The 26,977-nt window shown below is 39.5% G+C and overlaps 1 protein-coding gene across 13 annotated transcripts in view; it reads right to left on the minus strand.

Annotated features, from left to right (window-relative positions):
• The window catches only part of AHI1 (Abelson helper integration site 1), a 273,332-nt gene that overhangs the window by 96,819 nt on the left and 149,536 nt on the right, over window positions 1–26,977 (minus strand). For 12 of the 13 annotated variants that reach the window (XM_080665768.1, XM_080665775.1, XM_080665774.1 and 9 more), the window contains one exon: window positions 9,708–9,763. In XM_080665768.1, coding sequence (XP_080521894.1) covers window positions 9,708–9,763 — 56 coding nt within the window. Of the gene's footprint in view, window positions 1–7,680; window positions 7,757–9,707; window positions 9,764–26,977 lie in introns of all 13 variants that reach the window. The other variant, XM_080665776.1, reaches the window with a different exon arrangement.

The raw sequence follows: 26,977 nt of genomic DNA on the forward strand, positions 1-26,977 counted from the left end.
TATTAATGTTTATTGCATATACAAAACAAACAAACAAACAAACAAAAATAATAACCCTGGACGTGGAGCCAGAAGATCAAGGCCTAGTTTAGGCGCTTTTTAGCTGTGACTCAGACCATGATTTCTTTACAGGTAGAAATAATAGGCTGTGGAAAATTTCTGAAATTACTTTTATTTTAAAAGAAATAATCAAGTAGTACATATCAAATAGGTTGGCCATGCAAACACATTTTGTCCCACTTGATTCTCTCAGTGGGAAAAGTGCCCCCCCTCTGGTTTCACATTTTAATCCTGTGTTTCCTTAGGTCCCCTGGGACTTCCCTCTTATCATATACCTTCAATGCTCCTCTCAAGGAACTCTTTCCCGTTTGTAAATATTCTTCTCATTCCCCTCTCTATAATGCCCTTCTCTACCTCCTGTGCTTTCCACTAGTTACTGCCCCGCATTTCATTTCCTTTGAAGTCAGCTTCTTGGAGAAGCGATCTATTCTGACCATCTCTCCCTTCGGGTTGGAGACAATCTGATTCATGCTTCCAGGACTCTCCATCAAACCATCCTCTTCAAAGTCACAATTGCTGCTTCTCGGTTACCAATCCTGAAGGGCACTTTTCAGTCCTGATTTAACCTCTCCTCTCTTTGGCATTTGTCACTGTTGACCACACCCTTCCAACATCTTTTCCTTATCGACTCATAACACAACTTTCTCCTAGTTTTCCTCTTACCTCTACTAGGGTGACTTTTCAGCCTGTTTGCTCATTCCTCCTCACCTGCAAATCCACGGCTCTGTTCTTTGCCCACTTGAGAACTAAAGGAGGGAAAGATCAGCAATGGGGAGCCAGTAAGAATGCTGCTAGCTCTTATCTAAGACAGTGGCAATGGAAATGGGAAGGGAAATCAGTGGGAGGACCTGAGAGAAAAACATTTGACGGACTATAGGAGTGATTGTATGGGGGGTGGGGGAAGGCGAACAGACAGGGAGTTGCTCAAAATAATGCAGACATAAAACTTTAACTGGTTGGGCTCTTCCTTAACCAAGACAGGGCCATTAAGGAGGTAATTAAGTGTAAAATTAGGTCATAAGGGTGGGGCTCTAATCTATAGGACTGGTGTCCTTATAAGAAGAGGAAGAGATGCCAGAAATCTTTCTCTTCACACCTGCTCCAAGGAAAGGTCACATGAGGACACAATGAGAAGGTGGCCACCTGCGACCCTGCTGCAATCTTGAAGTTACAGCCTCCAGAACTGTGAAAATATAAATTTCTGTTGTTGAAGCCACCCAGGCTGTGGTATTGCTATGGCGGCTTGAGAACACTAATGTGGAGATGCATAGATAAGTAAAATGAAGTCAGATGACTGAGAAGAAAAAGGTCAGAAATTATAAAGATGAAAGAATGAATAAAGTATATTTAAGAAAACAGTAGACTGATGAGTGAGAAAGGCTGAAAATGAGTATGACACCAGGTTAGTGTTCTAACAGCTCTGAAAAAAGGATTGATGATTTACAATCTTAATCAGTCTGAAGTCCATCCTTTTGGCCTATCTCCGGAAAACCTATGCTATAACATTAAAAGTAAACTCAAATGTCTGTGCAGGCCACAGTGTAAGGTGAATGAAGGAAGTTACAGACAATACAACAGCACTGTGACAGGCTGGAGGTGGGCGACCAGCCACGGGAGCAGCCCACTGTCTCAGCTTCAGCTGGCGGATGTCACGGAAGAATGCACAGTGTGGATTATTTTCAAAAGAAGTCAGAAGTCTGCACTTATGTAGACTCTTTTTATATCTGGACAACTAATGAAATTACACACATGCACAGTGGACCCAACCAAAGATACCAGGAAAGAAAACTTGAAAAGACATAAAACATCCAGACCTTTGATTGCAGCTAACAAAGTAACAGGAACCAGATTTACCTCTTGCCTAAAACAACCAAGAAAACTGGACAAAATATATGAACCAACAATTTTCAAGACACTAAATCAGAGGCAACAAAGAATAGCGTTCCCCAAGATATGGAAAATAAAGGAGATGAGCCCTATAATGGCCCAGTTTATCACATGTTTATCACATGTTTCCAGGCCATGGCACAGCGAGATTAAACCTGCATGGAGCCTGGTGACAACATGAGTAAGAGCTGACAGTCTGGGAAAACTAAAATGGGCAGAGTTCAAGAATGCCAGAGGACACAGGCTCCTGGTGAGCAAACCTGAAGACCTGCAGAGCACTGATGAGCGCATGTATCTAGAAAATTCAGGAGCAGGGCCTGTACCCACCAGCTGGCTCGGAGAGCCTCACCACTCAGAGGGCACTGGGAGAGGGATCATGTTAGTAGTGAGGAATAAGTAGCCCTAGACTAAACATGGTTCCAGTCCCACCCTAAAGGCAAGACCTGAAAGGATTACACAGTTTTCAAGCAGCTTAACCACATTCCAGACAGAGCTCAAGAATATTTCTGGGAATACAAAAATATCTAGCAGCTAATGATAAAAATTTCAGTGTGGCATCCAATACAAATTTACCAGGAGTGGGGGGCAAAGAATAGGAAAATATAACCCATAATAATAATAAAAACACACACACAGGGAACTAACTCAGAAATGACACAGATGTGAGAATTATCAAAGACATTACCACAGTTGTAATTGTATTCCACCTGCTCTAAAAGTAAAGTAGAGACAAAAACCAAGATGGCGGCACAGGTAAACACCTAAACTGCTGCCTCGCACAATAATTTCAAAACTACAACTAAAAGACAAAACGTCTATCACCCAGTACCACGGGAAAGCTGGCTGAGTGGAAGTTCTACAACTAGAAGGAAAGAGAAAAGAGCATTGAGATGTGCACAAGCACTGAAAAGCTGAGGTACGGAGGCGCGCGAATCGGGCTGGCAGCGGGCGACTGGGTGCACTGCTTTTCTCAACCCGAAGGGAGACAAGCTTCCGATTACTCTGAACTCGTTTCTGGGGAGACACTGGGGACCCAAACTCCTACGGGGAGAAGCTGGACTGTCTGCCATCGGGTCCAAAAGTGAGGGTGGCTTTCTTGCAGAGGTACGCCCAGCAATCATTGTTTATTGCACTGGGGCACAGGACGCGGGGACTTGCAAACGCAGAGATGCAGAGACGGCTGACTGGCAGCCATCGCTGTTTGCCACGCCCTAGCCTAGTGACTCCCTGAGACCCCGCCCCGCACAATCTACAAACCCACCCAAGCTCCACGCAGGGGCTTTTGCATATAAATGGCCTGCCCGATTGCAGCTTAACCAAACAAACTGCAGCTCTGGTCAGACAGCTCCAAAACCTCTAAACCCCAAGCAAAGAGGAGAAAACTGTAGTTCTCGCTGTACCTCCTGCTGGGTGGCCTCAGACAGTAGCTGACCTGCACGCCATTGGAGATCCAGAAACCAGTGTATCTAGTGGTCAGTGTGAGACGACACCAGATTTCAACTACTCACATCCATAAGTGACACATTCAAGAGGCAGACTCAGTGAGCACCAAAGCCCCACTGATGCAAGTCCTGCCCCATAAGTGTGTCTCCAGCACAGCAGTTCTTCCATTATAGACACAGCGGGTCCTCACAGCCAATTGGCCTGGAGGTCAATTCCTCCCAGTGTACCAACAGCAATCAAGGCTTAACTACACCAAGATTTTGCACTCAGCCCACAAAGGGGCGCACCAAGAGTGTCCACCTCAGGTGATAGGGGAGGCTGAATGACTGGGCCCTATAGGTCACCTACCACAGAAAACCACTCCATCAACACAGGGAAGCAGCAAAATGCGGAGACAAAGAAACATGTCACGAATGAAAGAAATGGAGGAAAGCAAACTACTGGACATAGCGTTCAAAACCACATTTACAAGGTTACTCAAGAATCTTCTAAAAACCGCCAAGAAACTTGATGAGACCTCCAAGGAGCTTAGTGAGACCTTCAAGGACCTTAATGAGAATGCCAAAAAAAAAAAAAAATGGAAAAGGACCCGTCAGAAATTAAGCACACACTATCTGAAATAAAGACTATAGAGAAATTCAACTATAGATCAAAGGACCCCAAGAATCAAACCAAAGATCTGAAATATGAGGAAACAAAAAACACCCAACCAGAAAAACAAAAAGAAAAAAGAATCCAAAAATATGAAGATAGTGTAAGGAGCCTCTGGGACAACTTTAAGTGTTCCAACATCTGAATTATTGGGGTGCCATAGAAGAGCAAGATACTGAAAACCTATTTGAATAAATAATGACAGAAAACTTTCCCTACCTGATGAAAGAAATAGACTTACAAGTCCAGGAAGCGCAAAGAACCCCAAACAAGAGGAACCCAAAGAGGACCACACCAGGACACATCATAATTAAAATGCCAAGGGCAAAAGACAAAGAGAGAATCTTGAAAGCAGCAAGAGAAAAACAGTTAGTTACCTACAAGGGAGTACCCATATGACTGTCAGCTGATTTCTCAACAGAAACTATGCAGGCCAGAAGGGAGTGGCAAGAAATATTCAAAGTGATGAAAAGTAAGAACCTACAACCAAGATTACTCTACCCAGCAAAGCTATCATTCAGAATTGAAGGTCAGATAAAGAGCTTCATAGATAAGAAAAAGGTGAAGGAGTTCATCACCACCAAACCAGGATTATATGAAATGCTGAAAGGTATTCTTTAAGAAGAGGAAGAAGAAGAAAAAGGTAAAGATAAAAATTATGAATAACAAAATGACAACAAATACATACCTACCAACAAGTGAATCTAAAAATTAAGTGAATAAAAAATCTGATGAACAGAATGGACTGGTGAATATAATAGAATCAGGGACATAGAAAGGGAGTGGACTGACAATTCTCAGGGGGAAGGGGGTGTGAGGGGTGCAGGAAGAGATTGGACAAAAATCTTACACCTATGGATGAAGACAGTGGCGGGGGGTAAGGGCATGGGGTGGGGTGAGGAATCAGGTGGAGGGGAGCTATGGGGGGGAAAAAAGAGGAACACCTGTAATAATCTGAACAATAAAGATTTATTTAAAAAATAAAAAATAAAAAAATAAAAACACAAAATACACAAAAAATAATAAAATAAAAGTAGAGAAGAAACATGGAAGATATAGAGAAGACCCAAACTGAATTTTTAGAGATGAAAATTAAAATGTGTGAGATGAAAAATATTCTGGATAGGATTAAAGGCAGAATAGATATTGCAAGGAAAAGATTAAACAACTTGGGAGACATAGCAATAGAAACAATCCAAGATAAAACACAGACAAAAAAGAATTTAAAAAATAAACAAAGCATTAGTGAGCTGTGGGACATCTTTTTTTAAAATATGCTTTTACTGTTTTTTTTTGGTTTTTTTTAGAGAGAGAGAAAGAGGGAGAGAGAAACATCAATTGGCTGCTTCCTGCACGCCCCCCACTGGGTACCGAGCCCGCAACCCAGGCATGTGCCCTGGCCGGGAATGGAACCAACAACCTCTTGGCACATGGGATGACGCTCAACCAACTGAGCCACACTGGAAACATGGGACATCTTCATATGGCTTAACATACATGTAATTGGAATCTTCAAAGAAAAAGAGGGAAACAATTGGGCACAGAAAAAAGAAAAAGACAGAAGAAAAAGTAGCCCCAAATGTTCCAAATTTGATGAAAACTATAAACCTACAGAACCAAGCTCAATTAACCCCTAGCACAAGAAATACCAAAAAAAATCATAACTAAGCACATCATAATTAAAATGTCCAAAACTAGTGATAAAGAGAAATCTTGAACATAGCCAAAGTGGGGGAAAACATGCTATGCAGAGGAACACAGATAAGCATAACAGCCTATTTCTTGCTGGTATCTTTCCATAACAGACAAACAAACAAACAAACAAACAAACAGCAAATCTTTCAACACAGAACTGTATACCAGATGAAAACAGCTTTCAAAAAGAAAGGTGAAATAGACCTTCTTAGACACGCAAAAAGTAAAGGTATTCATTTTTAGCTAGCCAACACTACAAGATGTGTTAAAGGGAATTCTTTAGGCAGAAGAAAAAAGATAGATGGAAATGTGAATCTACATAAAAGAATGAAAAACATTGGAATTGTAACAAAATGGGCAAATATGTAAGGCTGTAATTTTTTATCTCTTCAAAGGATGGCAGTTTAAGCAAAAAGAAAAATAATAGTGCAGTGAGTGGCTTATAGCATCTGTAGAAATAAAATATATGAATACAGCAATATATACATATTGCCATGTATAAAGAACTATGGGGAAATATGAGAAAACTGTCTCACCAAAAAGAGAATATCAATAAAGAAACAGAATTTACAAAAGAAAGAACACCAAATCTATGTAAACTCTTCCAAAAAACTGAAGGGATGGGAATTATTCCCAATTCATTCCACGTGGTTAGTTTACCCTGATACCAAAACCAGAGTAAAATATAACAAGGAAAAACACTACAGACCTGTGTTCCTCATGAACAAAATGCAAAAAAAAATTTAAATAAAATTTTAGAAATCAAGCCAATTTATGCTAAGAATGAAAGTTGGTTTACTATTTAAATATCTATGTAATTTACCACATTAAAACATTTGAAAAACTCATATGGGTATCTTAACATGCAGAAAAAGCATTTGACAAACATCCAACATCCATTCCTGATACAAACTCTTAGAAAACTAGAAAATGGAGGAAACTACCTGAAAGGGCATTTATGAAAAACAGCTCTGTAATAATATCATAATGAATGGTAATAAAAAGAGACTGGATGCTTTCCCACTTATTTTCCATAAGGTCAGGAAGAAGAATGTCTACTCTCATTATACTTGGGTACAATGGACTCAGTTAAGTTAAAGAAATAGAGATGACTTTTTGGGTACATACTGGGCTATATAAATAGTATTCACTAGCCTATGGTTTTCAGACATGAGAAATGTATCTTAATTCCTCCTTATTCTAAGAAACTATGAGTACAGGGAAAGCACAAAGGCTTTAGATGCACTGGAGCATTTAGACATATCTGAACTTCTCATGAAAATTTAGTTTCAGAAGCTCCTCAAACACTCTATGTTCGAAAGGAGAAGCCAAGCTGCTCTGACAGCCTTGAGAAGCTGGGATGTTTGTGAGGCTTTTTGAACTTGAATCTGGAGAGTATGTCAAGGATCTCTGTATCACCCAGAAACAGGTATCCAACATAGTCAGAGTGACTATAGTCTTTCATTCACATATTAGGTAAAAAGTTTTAAAAACCTGTTCAAGCACACCAAGAGTATTGTTCCCATGATATATTAAATGTGGTCATTTTTTGTTGTTGTTGAAATAGTTTGTCCTTATTGTTCCAGTTTTTTTTTTAAGATTTTTTATTGATTTTTAGAAAGAGAGGAAGGGGGGGCGGAGAGAGAGAGAGAGAGAGAGAGAGAGAAACATTATGTGAGAGCAAAACATGAATTGGCTTCCTCGTGCACACCCCTTTTTGGGGATTGAGCCCGAAACCTGGGCATGTATCCTGACGGGGAAATGAACCCGAAACCCTTCGGTGCATTGGATGACACTCAATCCACTGAGCCACACTGGCCAGGGCCAGTCTATTTTTTCATATGTATCATCTCTCATTAAGTATCATCTCCTCAGGGCCAGTGACTATATTATCAACTATTATGTACAATGTCAATTATTCAGAGACTGAAACTGAAAACTTACCTGGCAGATAAAACCAAAACCAAAACCAGAAAGACCTGGGATGTGTTTGGACCTTTTGACAGATAAGACGGAAAGCCTGGAAAGAAACACATATGAGGAAAGAGAGGGCCTATGATCTGGTACCAGATCACAGCCCCTCAGATCTTGTTTCTCCTCATGGAAAAGAGGGTTCAGAATACTCGTCTGCATCTCTCCCAGGGCAGTGGGGGACTCAAATGTGATAATGTCAGTGACTGTGCTCTGAAAAGATACAGGGCTATATATAGTGAATAGATTTTCTCTGTCAAAAAGAAAGATTTTAAACTTACAGCAAAATGGTATGTTACCAAGGAGCTTGACAACACTGAATATAGTTTAACACACACACACACACACACACACACACACACATCTGGGAATCAGGAGACACAGGTCTTGGTTCGAGGCTGACATAAATGTGCCCTGTGCAATTTGCACAAGACCTTTCCTATTAGTTTTCTTGATTATAAAACAAGGGATACAGAAAGAATTTCTAAGGCATCTTCTAGGTCATGATTCGGTGACTCTTTTAAATGCCATTTAAAACTCATGCTTATCTCTTGTCTACAGACTGAAATACTATCTTGTAAAATAATGCATGCTTTCATTTGATAATTCCTGTAAATTAGACTGTAATCTGAATCAGAATTTTTGAGCCGGAAGACATTATTTTTCAAAATGTCAAAGTGTGTAACAGGGTTAACTTGAAAAAGTATTTCCCTGAAAGAAACGCAGTAGGGATTATCTGTATGCATGTGTGTAAGCATGCACTCATGTGTTATGGGGGTGATGGAAGGGCACGACAGATAGCTAATTTGTTCTAGGCATGTTTGAGGCATGTGATAGTTTGCTAATAAAGTTTGGGCTTAAAATTAGGTACAAAATAATCTGCAATGAAAAAAATTGAGAAATATTTGGGGAATGTTTTGATGTGATTTTTTGAATTTAAAAGAGGGATTTTCTATTTATGTATTAAGTGATTCAGCAAGTAGCAAATAAAAATACAAAACGTCCTAGAGATCTTTTAAAATAAATACCTCAGAAAAGATTGCTCAAATACATTAGACATTTGTAGAAAATGTACAAGGCTAATGTTCTGGGTACTACCTTTTTTTCTTTAATGCCTAAAAATAGACATTTCATAATTTTTTTTTTTTTACCACATAACTTACTTGTTTTCAGTTAATGTCATTTCAAAAGTTACTTAAACTAAGATAAATGGCAAAATGGGTCCACAGAAAGAAAACTTTATTGTGATATTTTAACTTAATTTTATTTCTTACAACTTTTCATACACTTCCTCAACGTCCAACCATTAAAATATTCTCCTCACAGCAGCTAAGCTCTTTTATTTTTTAATTATTATTATTATTTTTTTGTTAATCCTCACCCGAGGATATTTTTTTATTGATTCTTAGAGAGAGTGGAAGAGAGACATCAATGTGAGAGAGACACATTGATTGGTGGTTGCCTCCTGTACACACTCCGACAGGGGTGGTGACTGAGACTGCAACCAGGTACGTGCCTTTGGACCCACAACCCTTCAGTCCACAGGCCAATGCTCCATCCACTGAGCCAAACTGGCCAGGGCAACAGCTAAATAAACTCTTTTAAAAATCAATGATCTGAAACTTAACAAGAGTGTGATTTTTTTTTTTTTAAAGATTGTGTGTTTTTTTTGTTTTTTTTGTTTTTTTTTAATATATTTTATTGATATTTCACAGAGAGGAAGGGAGAGGGATAGAGAGCTAGAAACATCGATGAGAGAGAAACATCGATCAGCTGCCTCCTGCACACCTCCCACTGAGGATGTGCCCGCAACCAAGGTACATGCCCTTGACCGGAATCGAACCTGGGACCTTTCAGTCCGCAGGCCGACACTCTATCCACTGAGCCAAACCGGTTTCGGCAGGAGTGTGATGTTTTGAAAAGGAAAATGAGAAACTGTCCTTAATAAAAAACAAGCACTATTTATCACTGTAAATTATTTAGGAAGAGAAGTTGCTTACTGTGTCATAGATTCCGAGCCCCATCTGAAATCCTGAGACTTGTCCTTGTTGACTGACTGTTGTAAAAGAAGAAGAAAAAACAAACAAACAGTAAATCAAAAATTAGAGAAGATGACCAGGTAATATTCACATGCTGATAACCCACCAACTTGCTGAAGGAGGAGAGAGCATGCCAGGTTCTGAACACAACTACACCAACAGTTCTCTTAAGCGCTCTGTAAGGAAAGCCAACTTACAGGTGTGTGGCAAACAGAGTCCTACAGCATCAGCCTAAATCCTATCTAATAAAAGAGTAATATGCAAATTGACCATCACTCCCAGACACAAGATGGCCACCCCATGTGGTCAAAAATGGCTGCCCCCATGTGGACACAAGATGGCCGCCACAAGATGGCCTACAGGGAAGGGCAGTATTGGGCAGTTAGGGGTGACCAGGCCAGCAGAGGAGGGCAGTTGGGCGAGACCAGGTCAGCAGGAAAGGGCAGTTGGTGGAGACCAGGCCAGCAAGGGAGGGCAGTTGGGGGGGACTCAGGCTTGCAAGGGAAGGCAGTTGGGGGGGAATCAGGCCTGCAGGGGAGGGCAGTTATGGGCAATCAGGCAAGCAGGGAGGGCAGTTAGGGGTGACCAGGCCGGCAGAGGAGGGCAGTTGGGCAAGACTAGGTGAGCAGGAGAGGGCAGTTAGGGGGGACCAGGTCTGCAGGGGAGGGCAGTTAGGGGGGGGGGGCAGGCCTTCAGGTGAGGGAAGTTGGGGGGACCAGGCCTTCAGGGGAGGGCAGTTGTGGGCGAGCAGGCCACCAGGGAGGGCAGTTAGGAGTGACTGGGCCAGCAGAGGAGGGCAGTTGGGAGAGATTAGGCCAGCAGGGGAGGGCAGTTGTGGGGACTGCCCTTCTTTCCCGCCTGTCCACACAACCTCTCAGACAGTTGTTTCGTGACTTCCATTCCTCTTCATGGATACCTGGATTTGGAGAGGAAGGGATGAAGAGAGGAAGATGAGCAAAGCAAAAGAGATGAATAAAGGGATGAGAACCTAGAGACTCCTGCTTCCCCAAACCTCTCAACTTCTTACTGATGCTTTTAAATTTAGATGCAGAGAGACTTAAACATGAAAGGAATGATTAGTGGAATGATTTTAAGTGCTCTTAATGATTACATGGAGATTAACCAAGAAGAAAATAACTCATAAATAGCTCTGTAAAAGAGAAATGGGCCATGCAAACAACTCATCCCAATATTTCTTATACACTTGGAGAATGAATGGAAAATCAAGTAAGTGTTCAATTAATGCTTGCTGTAACTAGCACACCAGCTTTAAACAAAGCAAATTTGATATAAAAATAGTATAGCCCTAGTTTTACATACTGTTTATAAAATCCCGATATATACCTTTACCATATAATTCAAATCCATAATTTGTTTACATCCACTTTATAGGAGTTTTTTAAAAAGAGAGAGAGAAAAACAACAACAATCAGGGTTGGTGGTTAAATTCTAGCCTTGGTTCTGTCATTAGTCCTCTATCTGACTGAAGTAAGCTGCTTCTCTTGGGGGTCTGTTTTTTACTTGAAAATGGATAGCAGGGGCTCAGAATGGAAGCAAGAACTATCACAGCACCATTCTCTACAGAAGAGGAAGTGGAGGCCCAGACTCACCAAGGGTATAGAAGAAGCCTGAAGGTTATGGTCCTGCCTTTCAAAATGATTTAACAGCAAAACAATTTTTCAGTACAAATTTGTTTGAAAGCCTCATATATAAACACTTAAAGGTAGAGGTACTCTAGGTAAAGCAAGGTTTGGTGGCCTGGCCCATCCTAGAGCTGAAGAATCAGGAACTACACAGAGTTCACAACTGGACTAGACAACTTCTTCAGGTCTCCTCTATTGCTCAAGTTCTGTTTCCAGGAGCACAGTTTTACAATTTTAAATAGTCATATAGATTTGATGTTGATTCTTTGATCTTAAAATTTATTATAATAGGAGTTGTATTTGATGCTAAATCCTCCAATTACAATGCTTTCACTTAAGGACAAAAATATTCCTCTGTATTAAGATGCAGTTTCTACAAATTTACTAAAAGGTGAAGACCTTCACTGTGATTCATGATTTGTACTTTTGGATACAAATATTACCCATTAAACGACACATACTTGTGGAACACCACTCTACCAGTGAGGCACTGCGCTGGACACCAGGGATACAAAGCCGGGAGGCTCAAGGAGCTTGTACTCAAAAGGGGACAGGCATGGACACAGCTAACAAGGCAGAGGGAGATAGATGCTATGACAAAGGTGCACAGAAAATGTGTGGGGAAAAAGAACAGAAGACTTGAATTGTAACTGAGGCTTTTGAGAAGGATTCAGAGGAAGGAGCATTTCGTTAGATCTTAAGGGATAAATTGAAATTCTGATAATGGGAGAAGCACCAAAAACTACATAGTTTGAGAAAAGAGGGTGAGCAAAGGTTTGAGGGCTGTGTCTGCAGGGCAGCATATTCAGGAGCTTGTTTTGGAGGATGAGGAAAAGTAGGTCAAAACTTCTACTGGGATCTCAAAAAATTCAGGAAATTTGGACTATGTAGACAAATGTAGTCAACTAAGATTTCTGAGCTAGTAAGTCATGACTTCCATTTTAGGAAGGTTTCTCTAGCAGGCAGGTAAAAGGTACATTGAAGGCTGGAGCATGGAAGAATGAAGACTGCTGTAGGCAGAAATCAGGGGTCTGTTTCATAGCAATGCCCTTCCCAAGCTCTTGCCCCTCCAAAAAATCTGGAATCCTTTATTGACTTCTACTCTTTGTCCTTTTCATTCTTTACACTTCATTATTCCCATGGATTCACCAGCACATTTATTCTAATGACTTCCAAATCTATACAATGAACTCAGATCTCCTGTTTTCTTCATAATGATTTGCAATAGTTAGTTTTCACCAAATCTTATAAACATAGTAGTTTTTCTAAAACAGCTGGATCCATAAAATTTCATCAAAAGTGCCCTGTAAGTCTGAGTTCTCTCTTTTTTTTGGAAAGAAATATATTTATTGATTTTTCGGAGAGGAAGGGAGAGGGATAGAGAGATAGAAACATCAATAATGAGAGAGAATCATTGATCGGTGCCTCCTGCACATCCCACACTGAGGATCAAGCCCGCAACCCAGGTATATGACCGGGAATCGAACCGTGACCTCCTGGTTCATAGGTCGACGCTCAATCACTGAGCCACTCTAGCCAGGATTAAGTCTGAGTTTTCAAATCTCTCCTGAGTCCCATAGAAGCCTTTAAGAGATATGCAATTGGCTGCTATACATATACTCAAACTTCAACTGTCTCAAAAGTGAAGTTCTTATTTTCTTATACATAGAGGTGTTCAAATTGGAAACCTAGAATTCTCCTTTTCCTGCATGTGGATTTAGTTACCAAATCCTACTTTCTCAATGTTTGGCTTGGATCACTGCAATAGCCCTTCCTGCTCTCACTTCTTCCAGTACTGCTTTTTCCTAGTCTTTTTAGAGTTTCTAGAATGAGCTTTTGTTGATGTCATCTTCCATGCTTTATATCAGTGGTTCCCAACCTTTTTCTGGCCATGCCCCACATAAGCATCTCTAAAATCCTGGTGCCCACCCCGCTCCATGACTTATAAATCTTATTATTCAAAAGTGAACTTCTAGCCCTCACCGGTTTGGCTCAGTGGCTAGAGTGTCGGCCTGCGGACTGAAGGGTCCCAGGTTCGATTTCGGTCAGGGGCATGTACCTTGGTTGCTGGCACATACCCAGTAGGGAGTGTGCAGGAGGCAGCTGATCAATGTTTCTCTCTCATTGATGTTTCTAACTCTCTATCCCTCTCTCTTCCTCTCTGTGAAAAAATCAATAAAATATTTTTAAAAAAAGTGAACTTCTATTCATGTGGAGGAAGCCTAAAAGGCCATTAACTTGGTCTAAACAAGCTTCCAAAGAACATGGCATCCAGGAAAGAGAAAAATAAAAGAAAAGGACAGTTAAAGTACTGAGGAAGAAACCACTAAGAAATAGTTAAAAAATAATAATAATATGAAGTGATATGAAAAATAGCAAATAAAGTTTCAAAACATATAATAGAGAACTGAAATGCATAAATATGCCACAATATGTATTGATATACTGTATATAAGGCTCCTAGAACCATAAGAAATGCAAAAGATTCACTGTTAATAACTCATTCTTGAATTGCCCCCCTTAAAAATCAAATTGCCTCCCTATGGGGCATGTGTCCCACGACCGGATGCTTTACATCCTTTGTTGTCTCCCTACTGATCTTTAGGATAAAATCCAGCTCTTAAACATGCCATATAAGAACCTTCCTGATTCTGTCTACTTACTTGTTGAGGTTCAGCTCTGTTTTTTATTTTGCATCCTAAGCTTCAGCCATGATGAAATATTTGTGGTGGCCCAAGTGTATAATCCCTTAGAATATATCTGCTCAGTTTGCCTCAAAGTCACTTTCTCCTATAAAGCTCAATTTAGAAATGAACTTCTCTGAAAAGCCTTTGCTGATTTCATTATGCTTAGGTCAGAAACCATTTCTATTTGTTCCCCTAGCATTTAATATAGAACTCTATCAAAACATTTCTATTATACTGTAAATCCCCTGATGTTTGACTACCAACCTGCTATTTTAAGAAAGAATAACAGAATTACAGAAATACAGAGAAGGCAGGCATGAGAAGCTGAGGCAATTAATATTGAATATCTTCTCTTTAAGAAAGCATGGAGACAAAGTCAAGTTGGAGTAAGAGCTTAAGAGCTTGAGAAAGGTGGACATTATTTTGACCAGCCAGGCACTGTAAGGAATGGGACAGGGAGTCAGTCAGAAAGAACAATGAATGAACGGTCAAGACCAGGGGTGGGCAAACTTTTTGACTCGAGGGCCACAATGGATTCTTAAACTGGACCGGAGGGCCAGAACAAAAGCATGGATGAAGTGTTTGTGTGAACTAATATAAATTCAAAGTAAACATCATTACATAAAAGGGTACGGTCTTTTTTTTTTTATTTCAATAGTTTTATTCATTTCAAACATTTTAACACCAGCGTTGATGCTAATGTGCAGTGGTGCATGTTAACACAAATGCCCTGTAGCACGCATTTTTACAGGCGCAAGGGGGAGAAATAAACGCAGTGCAAAATGCATTTGTTTTGCCGTTAACACATGCTGTTAGTGGCCACGGTAGCGTTACTGATACCGCATCCATATCAGCAAAAAAATGCAGCCGCAGCATGGCTAGTGTGACATGTCCTCTGTGTGTCTTTTTCCCTGCTGCGTGCGTCCGCAGTGGGAAAAAAAACTGCAGTGGATACAAGCCCTAAAAGCTGAAAGTCTTTGTTGTTTTATTAACAAGTCATTGTGATGTACAGAATGTGGGAACAGGAAAAAATTGTGTTTGATTAGAGCTCTTAATCTTACCTCAGAAAGGCTCTGATACTGTGCTCTCCAGGGGCGTGTCTCCCTACATCACCACGATAATGTGTCTCCGCATTCCCAGGGTGATGTCGGGGGGGACGCGTCCACGGGCATTACAAGGAGCCTCTGGAAGATTGAGAGATTGTTCCTTCTACTGAATGGGCGGATATAAATCCGCCCACTCAGAAGAAGGAGCTGCGGCCGTGTTTCCCGATGTTGCCATGTTAACACTGCTGCTGGTGAAGGAGTGGAGGGGAGAGCAAGAGAACCCTCCACTCTTTCGGCTCCGCGGGCTGGATAGAACAGCCAAACGGGCCGGATCCGGCCCACGGGCCGCAGTTTGCCCACGGCTGGTCAAGACCATGGGCCTCATTAAGGCTGGAATCAGAAATATGACACAGACAACCAATACAATTATGTGACTTTCTTCGGCATTGATAAAATTTCAGAGTAGAAGTGAGAAAAATGGATAACTGGTTTACTCTCAGGCCTGGGGACTGGTAAGACAGGTGTGTAAAGTCACACACACCAAGCACAATGTATGCATCTGGCATCAAACAGATAAATAATTGCTTCCATGCATTTATTTCCTGGTGGTCTAAATGACCTGGTTTGAGGAGAGTGAAAACTGATTGCAGATAACCGAGAAGGCAGGAAACATCAGAATACCACCCCCCGCCCCACTTTAAAAAAAAAAAAGAATGTTTTTATTGATTTTAGAGAGAGAAGAAAGGAGAGGGAGAGAGAGAAATATATTTATTGGCAGCCTCCCACACACCCCTTACTAGGATTTGAGCCCACAACCTTGGCATGTGCACTGAACAGGAATTGAACCAGTGACCTCTCAGTGCAAGGGGTGATGTTCAACCACTTTAGCCACACTGGGTAGGCCCTCCCCTCACCCCCTTTTGAATTTGTGCACACTGAAGAATCATTTGGATCACCCAACTTATCTTTTAGACAGAACCATTCCCTAGAGATGGGAGATTAGGGAAGGAACCTGGAGACACTGGAGGAGACCTGGCAGTTTTATGAAGTCCATTGTCACCCTCTATGCACTGCTGAACATCTGCCTGTGTGCAACTCCATCACTGCTGATGTCCCCGACAGGGGTCAGGTCTGACCTTAGTACAGCTGCTCCTATTGGTTTACCCGATCTTTTATTCAGTAAACATTTATTTATACCTGCTTTGCACCTGATACTGGTAATTCAATTTTGAACAAAACAGCACCTGTCTTCAAGGAACTTTTAGCCCTTCTACTTCTATCCAAAAAGAAAGGAATAGAAGAAAAAAGTCATATGCATGAGCCATGGGAGGAGAAGCAATAAGTGATGCTTTTCCTTTGGACCTAATTTCCTTTACCTAATCTTTTCCTTCTTCAATCTTCATTATACTTAAAGTCTGTCAGCAGTCCAATCTAAATGATTCCTTATTCCTCATCATCTCAGTATGTGTACATGTGTGTCTGTCTGTCTGCCTATCTATCTATCCATCCATCCATCTACCTACCTATTTATATTAGCTTAAACAAAATTGTTTGGCCATGTGGCTTTTAAATTTGTTCTTCAGTTGCCTTCTTTAACAGGTTTATATCTAAGCACAAACCATTTTGTTTTATAATATTTATAACGTACAAATTTAGCAGCTATAACGGACTAAATAATTACACACAGTATTTGTGGTAATTATAAAAGTTGCAATAAAAAAACCTTAATCCTGCCAGTGAGTTTAAGGACGGGGTAATATGTAGCCTTCCTGATCTTGGAGGAATGCTTTCCCACAGTTATCCTGGGAATGATGCTGCTTTCTAGTCAGTGACTCTGAAGCTGGCATAGCAGGGCAGAGAGCATGTTTCACAAAGGAGATGCTGACCTTTGGAGATACATTCTACGTATCTCCTCTGTGTAAGGTACACCAATGTATAAGAGGCTGCTGCTTAAGCGCACCCATAGTAATGGGGAAGCAGAAACAGGGGTAAAAGGAAAGAAAAGACTCAAGTACAACAAAGCTCAGTAAAAGAGTGATAAAAGCAAATCTGTTGTACTATGTTGAATGAGATCTTTTATGGTATGTGTGAATAACAGAGACACTTAAGTAAAAAATGTTCTTCCTTTTTATGTCAACTAAAGGAGAATGACATTAAAACTAGAGGCCATTATGACACTCTCATTGTGACTGCTAAATAATAACAAGAACATTAGCATACAGTTCATTTTCAATGGCCTATGGGAAGAGTAGCATACAGTTAATTTATCAAGCAAAGGAAATAAGTGGTAGTCAAGAGCTATTTAATTAAGAGACATTTTTATATAACCTCATCATGTTGAGCCTCGCACAGCTGGCTGGATACATCTCTACGTGAATCTGCTGTTTTAAACGAGGGCAGTCTACAGCTGCAATACAAATATTTACATATTTGCCAGTAATGAAAAACACGAAAGCAAAATTTCATGAACAGGATCTTAAAATAAGAAAAATTTTTATTTAAGGAAAAACATATATCCACACACAATAATAGATACTTAAAAAAAATTAAAATAGAACAGTTCTCAATGGTGTGTGTGTGTGTGTGTGTGTGTGTGTGTGTGTGTGTGTGTCAGAGACAGATTTTGAAAATTTGGCAATGTCTGGAGAACACTTTTCATTATTATAACTGGAAGGCGTTAGTGTTTCTGGCACCTAGTGGGTAGAGGTAGGGATGCTGTTAAACATCCTACAATGCACATTCCCCCCAAAGAATTATCTAGCCCCAAATGCCAATAGTGCCAAGGTTGCAAAACCCTGGGGTGCTTGGCGGAACACGAGGACAGCAGATTAGGGTGTCTGAGGACTTCTGAAAAAAGGTCATGCTGATTGCCGAGTCAGAAGACAGGGTGACTGATAAGCATCAATTCTGCCACTATCTAAAAGGACGATTTACAACTAGGAATGATTGGTTGGAAGCTCTCCCAATAACATCTTTCACATTTAAGATCTGTGATAGATTGTGAGAGGAATTTACTCATATTTAGGTTAACCTTTGAAAATATAACCATGAAAAGCAAACACTGTATCATTTTATAAAACAACCCTTACGTCACTGTCAGAAGGGTAGTAGTGGGCCAAGTAGAACATTGGTTTGATGCAGCACATTACTTATTTTATACTTTTTGTACACTCATTATTCAAAGAATAAAATCTATACTTGACTTCTCAGAAGAAATGTCCTACAAATACATTTCAATGGTTTATTGGAACAATTATGAACTCTTTATTGAGAATTTATACTATTCTCTAAACTGAGTTTTCATGGAAGGTCTGTATAAGAAAACTAGAGGCTAGGCTCAGAGCCTCAAATCAGCTGAAAAATCAGTGGGTTGCTAAAATTGAAAACAATTTCTCCCTTTTATTTTGTAAAAATATTAAGTAACTTAAGTTAGAAAGACATCAAGGAAATGATACATACCTAGTTTTGGGATGGAGGCTGAAGAGGTATTCTCTCACAGTCCATTTATTTCAGAACCACTGGCAGTTATCTAGCGCCTACCCCAGGTTAGGTAAATTGAAAAGACAAGCAGCCTGGGAGGGGGGTTATTCAGTGTGTTGAGGGTAATGGGGTCCTGAAAACTTGGAGGGGAAGTACCCAAAGGAAACTGGAGGAAGAGACCAAGCAGAGACAGAAGTACACATGCCAAACACAACGGCCGAGGCAAAGGTATAAAGAAGAGAATAAGTAGCAGAATTGGTCCCCAGACCTTTAAGAAAGTCAAGACCTAATGAGTTCCTTTCAGGGTAAGAGAGATTGTGAAGGCTTTTAAAGTTCCTTTGAGTAACATGGCCAGTGAGGCTCAATAATTGAGCACCAACTCATGAACCAGGAGTTCTCGGTTCGATTCCCCATCAGGCACATGCCTGGGTTGCGGGCTTGGTCCTCAGGAGGGGGTGTGTAGGAGGCAGCTGAGTGATGTTGATGGTTCTCTCTCATTGATGTTTCTATCTCTCTCCCTCTCTCTGAAATCAATATATTTTTTTAAAAGTTCCTCTGTGTAGAGCAATTAGAGACTATACTGTTGGGATCTGTGGTGTGAGCTGACACACTGGCTTTGCTGTCACATCACTGGGGTCCCACACACTTTTTTTGTGGGACAAATATTTTTCAAATGTAAATGACATTTTTTTAAATCAATATTTTTCCCTCAAAATATTTATGTTATTGAAACAAATTATGGGGGAAAAGAAATACATATCAGTGTTGCCTATACTGAGACTCTTTATGGGATACAAATAAGTTCTTTAGTTTTACTTATAAGATTTTGATTTTGTTCTCTTTGGATAAAGAAAAAACATTCAACTATTCCTGAAATTTAAAAGCAAATCCAAGCATGGATCAATTTTATCTATTTAATATATCACATAACTGTATTTTCTTAGATAAAATTACTAAACTAAAAAAGATATAAATTGATATAGGAAGGAGGCAATGCTAATTATGATTGCATTTTCAATGGTTCAGTGTACATTAACTAACTTCTGGGTATTTGGAAAATCTATTTTGCCATACCAAAAATAACCACTGTCTACTATAAATTTGTTGTTGGATTTAACACAGTAATAAAATCATATTATTCCTCTGGTTAAAAATAATTTAGATGAACTCCTGGTATAAGGAACAGGAGATTGAAAAACATTTTTTTTCTATATGAAGTGATTTTTTAAGATAGTGAAATATAGCACAATTAATCCAGGCTTTAATAAACTGTCTACTTTTGAGATGAAGAGGGCAAATGAAAATTAGATATTTTGTGAACACACACATGCTTACTGTTTTTCTGAGAGGTTGACAAAATTGCCAATGTAAATTTGTGTGTGTGTGTGTGTGTGTGTGTGTGTGTGTGTGTGTTTGGCTGGCTGGAAGCAAAACCACCATTGTTATCTGATCCTTTTGGGTTCTCTCCTCTTGTTCTGTACTAGACAAAAAAGCAGCTGGCCCTTAATAAGTGAAATATGCATGCTGGTTTATGAACCAGCTCTCTTTTGAATTGACCCAGCCTGTTCTCACTAACTACATGCTAAATAAAAAACTGAAAATAATTACAACTCTTACCACATGAAGAGATGAGTTTTAATGGATATTTTAATAATTGTCTTAGAATAACAAAACTAATAACTATTATTCATTTAGTGAGTTTTTAGATAGACATAAGCAAAAATATCATAGCAATTTCTCCACATTCACATATATAATCTAACATTCCTGTGCATAATTATTACTATATGTCTGGTATTTAAAAAAAAACATGATTTGGTTTTGTCAATGTTTAAACATTTATAGAAGATAGAGGGTAATTTTCTATTTGGATTTAAAAAAAATGTTTTTATTGATTTTAGAGAGAAAGGAAGGGAGAGGGAGAGAGAAACATCAATCAGCTGCCTCCTGCATGTCCCTACCAGGATCAAGCCAGAAACTGGGTCAACCCAGGCATGTGCCCTGACCGGGAACTGAAATGGTAACCTCTCAGTGCACGGGATCACACTCGATCAACTGAGCCACATTGCCAGGGCTGGGTTTTGTTTTTATAACAATAAAAAGAGGAAACCAAGCATTTTCAGAAATTAAAAAAACACCTGGGCATTTTAGGAATTTAAAAAAAAAGGAAATTGGCCATTTTAGTAAATAAAACTGTTAAACAAACAGAATTGTCTGTGCTAATAAGAAAAGATATCCAAAATATATTATGAACGAAAATCATCAGAATGTTAAGTATGATTCTAGTTTCATCAAAACATAGACATGAATTAAGACATGTATATTTACATGTGCAGAGAACATTTTACACAAGAAATGCAAAATATAGTGGACATGAATATTAGGACAGAGTTTTATTTTTTATTTACAGTATTCTTTACTGGTTGAATTTTTAAAACTGTCAGCATATATTACTTTAATATAACAAGCTAAAATAATTACATTTAAAAAAAGGAATTTAACAACTTTCCTCCCCAAATAAATGAATGATATAGGTATAGCAAATGATAAAGGGTAGCAAAAAATAAAAAGCCTTAAAAAAATGTCCTCAAAAAAACAACAAAAAACCCCCACAGAGTTGTTAGAATGATACATATTTTTTAAAGCTATCCTCCCAGATAGCAAAAATATTCTTCCTCCTATTAGATCCAAATTTACAGCACAATGTGATAAAAATGTTCTGGAATGAGCTTGAGGACAAGTCTCCTACTCTCATGTCCCTGTGGTATAGACAGTTACTGATTCGTTTGGGGATTCTCTAGCCTACGGTGAAGAATCACTAACTCAAGCCTGTCCCTTCCCCCTGCAGTGGGAGAGCGAATGCTTCCATCACCCAATAACATTTCAATGAACCAGATGAAATGTTGGAAGGGACCTGGCACATTTAGCAACAGAACAGGTGTGTTCCACTTGGAAGAACTTAATAAGATCCAGCAGCTGCCAAGCTATTAAAAGGTATAATTTTACTTCTCATTCTGTAGTTTGAACAGAAATAATTTAAAAAGAAAGAAAACAATTCAGGAGGTTTCTTTCCTTTTTTTCCTTAAAAGATATAAAGACTAAAATTCTAAAGATATCCACATGAAGAAGGGTACAATTAAACAAACATAATACAGGGATGTGAAAAATAAATGTTACACAAAATATGGCTAGATGTCCAGGTGACAGCTATTGGTGACTTGGTGACTCGGTGGTGGAGGGAACAGGGCTGGCCTGAGAACATGGGGCCGAGCTCCCAATTAGGAGTGGTGTTTTGAATGTGATTCTTCCAACCCTCTTGGATCTCGATTTCCTCATCTATAAAATGAAGGAAGTTGACTAGAATCACTGGGGATGATCTTTAAGTTCCTTCTATGTCACCAATTTTCTAATTCTATGAACTTAGGACCCTCCTCCACTTAAAGTCACTTTTCAGAGACAACTTTTCATATTCTTCTTTTTTAAAAAACATATCTTGCATATGATAATAAAAATAAAACTTACATATGAAATTAAACATCTGATAGAATTTGTGGTAGGTTTATAAGGCAGGATCTTGATAAAATCAAACCATATATATTCTGATAAAGAAAATAAACTGAAGACATGCAACTGTGCCAGGTGTTGAGGAAGCCCAGTTACACATTTCTCAAGGGCTGGCTGTTTGTGTCATCACTCAGAGCGTACCTGAGGCATTTTGAATACCTGGGACAACATTACCGGTTCTCAGGGACTTCTTTTTACATAAGTGTAGATCATTCTTTATACTTTTCCCCACAGGGAAGTAAAACATTATCAAACTCTACAAGGGGTAAATTCCTAAGAGGAAAAATATATGTAGGAGTCTATTATAATGCATGGATTCAGACAAAGCAGACCAAATCAACAAAAGAAATTATGTATGTTAAATGTTAAAGTCCAATCTCAGTTCCATCTCCTCCATGATAACCTTTCTACTCCTTTGCCCAAATGGATCCTATCTCTGCAACTCCCTTGTGTTACCTGTTTCATGTTTTTCAATGTTTTACTTTGAGATCTATTAGGATCAGGGTTTGGACAGCAGTGGATTAGCCTGAAGCACTCCTCAAGAGTCAAAAAGAATTGGTCTGCGGTGATATGGATATAAAGGTGTATTTTAAGCATGAAGATGAGTCTGTGAGAGGAAAAGGCACACAATACTATGATGCAGTGAGTTCTAAGTAGAGGAGTGGCATAGGCAGTGAGAACTGGGAGTCTTGGAAGCTGGTGAGAGGTCTCTATCATGGTATCACAGGAGCATCAGGAAGAGGAAAGGGCAGTGCCAACTGCAGAGGCAGCCAGTAAGAGTTCCTTATATCTCCTCTGGCTGAGTCAGAATTAGTTCAAGGCTATTGACCAGGAACACACAGGCGGGGGTTAGGTTACCCCAATGTCAAAGATCAGCATGATAAAGCATCAGGGATACTGGTAAGCCACTGCACATGAAGACTGTATCTACAGCCCTAGCCGGTCTGGCTCAGTGGACAGAGCTTCAAACTGCGACCGAAGGATCCCGGGTTCGATTCCGGTCTAAGGCATGTACCTTGGTTGCAGGCTCCTCCCTGGCTGGGCCCTGGTCGGGGCACATGCAGAAGGCAACCAATAATGTGTCTCTCTCACATCGATGTTTCTCTCTGTGTTTCCCCCTCTCTTCCACTCTCCCTAAAAATCCATGGAAAAATATCCTCGGGTGAGGATTAACAAAACAAACAAACAAAAAGACTATATCTATCATAGCGTCTCACACAGTTCCTGATGTAAACTACAAATATCATTAGCTGTCTCAATGACTATGCCAATGTTATAAATATTTTGAAAATTTATAATATCATTTTCCTAAATTCTTAAATCTGGTGAATTCCAAACAGTGGATAATATTACATATATAGCATTTGACCATAGTCAAATTCCTTGCCAATCCTTTCAACATGTATCCCAGGCTATCAGAGGTAACCATCACCATATATCCTTGCTGTATGTGAACCTGGCTTTTTATTGAGAAACCATTTTTCTTTCAGTTCCATACAGGATAGGCTGTTCATTCTCACATAATCCAACCATGAACCACTGGGACCTGGAGTTAGCACTGGCCTCTTGGCTCTCTGTTGCTGATTTCAGGCTGTTATACATTCAAAGCACTCCTCCTTGGCTGCCTTCACACCTGGCTATAATATCCTCTATCTTTGCAGCTGTTATCTGCAGACATTGTGATTGTGGTCACTCTAACAATGGTTGTCAATGTTGGCTGCACAGTAAAATAACCTGGAAAGCTTTTGAAATACACCCAGACCAATTAAAACAATTTGTGGGCATGGGGACAAGCACCAGCATTTTTGTTTTATTTTATTTCTTAGGCGATTTCAATGTAAAATCAAGGTTGAGACATCTGCTCTACCACAAGAATTAAGGACTTCAACTCTTGATTCACCCCAACTTTTGCAATCATTCTTGAATTTTAATATCAAAGAGGAAATATATGCAACACTTGGTCCTAGTTTCCTGGGCAGGTCCTTCAATTTGACTTCAACTCTTATATTCAACTCCATAAATTTATCATAACCTTGAGCTGCTTAACATCTGAAATACTAATTAAGCAAGTTTCTTGATTTACAGGCCATAGTTCCAGGTTAACTCCTTTACTGCATGACATTATGCTTCCACCTGGGCATGGGTAGTTTAAGGCAACCTTGAAGAGAACCCTGCTTTCTAAGTTGACCAGTCTCTCCTGATTCCACATCCTTTCCAATCTGACTGATCTTCCATAATGTGTCATTTCAGCAACCCTCTAACCAATGATATCAAGTCTCTAATCCTCTTGGCCTCTATCACACCAACAACTCCAATTATATATCAAACCAAATTTGTCTTCTCCAGTCCTATGTCCTAGATGCTGAGCACTACTGAAGAAAACCATCCAACTACATATAATTATGTTCCCCACACTTTCATGGTATTCAAACAGCAGCTCCCAGAACTACTCAGAAATCTCTTTATATGTCCCAAATGATTTCCTGCTCCTACTGTCCTCAAGGTATTCTTACGGTCACTATTCTTCTTCCTACCTCACACCTTTTGCCCTCACATTTGAAGTGAACCTTCATTTCTGTTTTTGAGAACATAAAGGCATTCTTAATTTCTAGACTCCCACTTTATTAACTTATCTGCATCCTCATTCATATTTATCTGTCTCAGAGGGGTACTGCTCTAAGGCAATATTAACCTATCAACCTGTTTTTTCCAGTAAAAACCTCCTGCTTTCTCCAAGATCCATGTGTGCTTTCTTTATCTATCTTGAACCTGATCATGTCCATTAGCTTTGTCTCCTTAGAATATAACTGTATGTGTCACTCCAGTATTTAAAAAGTCATTTCTGGAACCAGGTCTCCCTCCAGTCACTGCTTGACTTCTTTTAAGTGAAGCCCTGGGAAGACTTCCATGTGTTCACTTGCTGAGTCCACATTCTACTCTTCAACCTTGTCATACTATTGATACCAGTGCAGAGATGCCAAGGTCCTCTTCATTATCAAATGCTTAGACAACCTCAGTGATCAGCCATTTCTCATAACTACTGACTATATACTCTCCTTGAGCCTCTCTTCTCTCTGGCTTCCATGGCACTTTTTTTTCTGGATCTTTCCTTCCCCTTTGACTATTATTTCTTAATCTTCTCTTCCTTTGATTGTCCCTTAAATACTAGTGTTCAATTGGAATTCTGTCCTTAGATTTTTCTCTCAGAAGTCTACAGTGTCTATTCTATCTCCTTCATTATGAGCTTCGACTCTACTGATGCAACACAATGAATACACTAGCTCCTTCCCTGTTTTATTTTGAAGCCCTACCTTCTCTCAAATTCCAGTTCTGAATGTCTGGCTCCCTAGTGAATATTTGCACCTGGGAGCACTATAAAGACTATTAACAAATCAAGATATCTAAAACTGAACTCATTACATCCTACTCCCTACCATTCCTTGTTTCTATCTCCCCAGATCTTCCTTATTCTTTTATTATTTCTGTGGTACCACTATCCATTTACTTATATAATAAGTCAGGGCACTCAGCACAATTCCTAGATTCCAATATCACTAATCACATCCAATCAATTACAAGATCCTGTCAATTATAACCTTCCCCTTTATCCCCACTAGCTCAGGCTTTTATACTTTATTTTGAACTTACTTTTTTGTCCCAGGTCTTAGCTACCTCTAATTCAATTACTATGCTGCCGCTAGAATATTTTTAACATGCAGATCTGTATATGACACTTCCTGGATTCCCTTCTCCAGGGGATCCCCTTTGCCTGAAGAATACAATCTAAGCATCTTAGCAGAGTACACTGGGATCCTACATTTCTTCTGTCCTTCTCTCCATCTGGCTCTATACTCCACAGAATAATTACACTTTATCACACCTTACTCAAGTTGTTCCCTCTGCTAGAATGCTTTTTACAAGGTCATCTACCAAGCACATACTTTTTCATCCTATAAGACTCAGCTCAAGCATGACCTCCTCAGGGAACTCTTACTGGACTCCCCAAGGCATATTCAGAGGGTTTCTTGCTATGTGCGTTCTCAATACACCATGCACATATCTTCACTATAGTTCCTACCATAGTCGGTTGGAATTGTCTCTGACCAGATTGTATGCTCAGCCTCAAAGGCAAGTGCTTTGTCTACTCAATCTGGTTTCAGTGAGGACTAATGGTCAGCATGGAAATACTAGTAAGCATTCAATAAATATAGGCTGAATGACTGATGATACATGATAGGTTCAATTGTTAAAAAACTCTATGCACTACTACTTCATGTTATTAAGAAGTGAAGCTATTCCATCTAAGGCAAAAGCTAATGTGACAGAATAAAATAAGTTCAATAAGTAATATATGTGATATGGCACACTGCTTATTAAAACTTTGCACCAAAGTATTACTAATATCAGATGAATACTGACTGAGGGATCTGAAGGCCCAGGCTAAAAAACATGACATTTCTCTGGCAGATAATATATCCATATTCATTTTAATCTGAAAATACTTTAAATTTCTAGCAAGTAAAAGGAATGCTTTCGGAAGATAGGACATCTTTATTCTGTGGGCCCCAATGACCTTTAGCACACATGTGTATCCCTCAGGTGGGGCTAATTAACAATGTCAGTATCGTCATTACAGAAACAAGTATAGGATGGAAATAGCATCACACTTGAGGTCACAAGTTCTTCTATGGATCCTTATCCCATTACTTGGACTGTGACTTGAGGTCTACTTTAATCTCCGAGCCTCCTCAGTTTCCTTATCTGGAAAATGGCTACAGTAATATTTGCCTTACATATTTCATAATATTGGT

The sequence above is a fragment of the Plecotus auritus genome, assembly GCF_963455305.1.
Source record: "Plecotus auritus genome assembly, chromosome: 4".
Lineage (NCBI taxonomy): Eukaryota > Metazoa > Chordata > Mammalia > Chiroptera > Vespertilionidae > Plecotus > Plecotus auritus.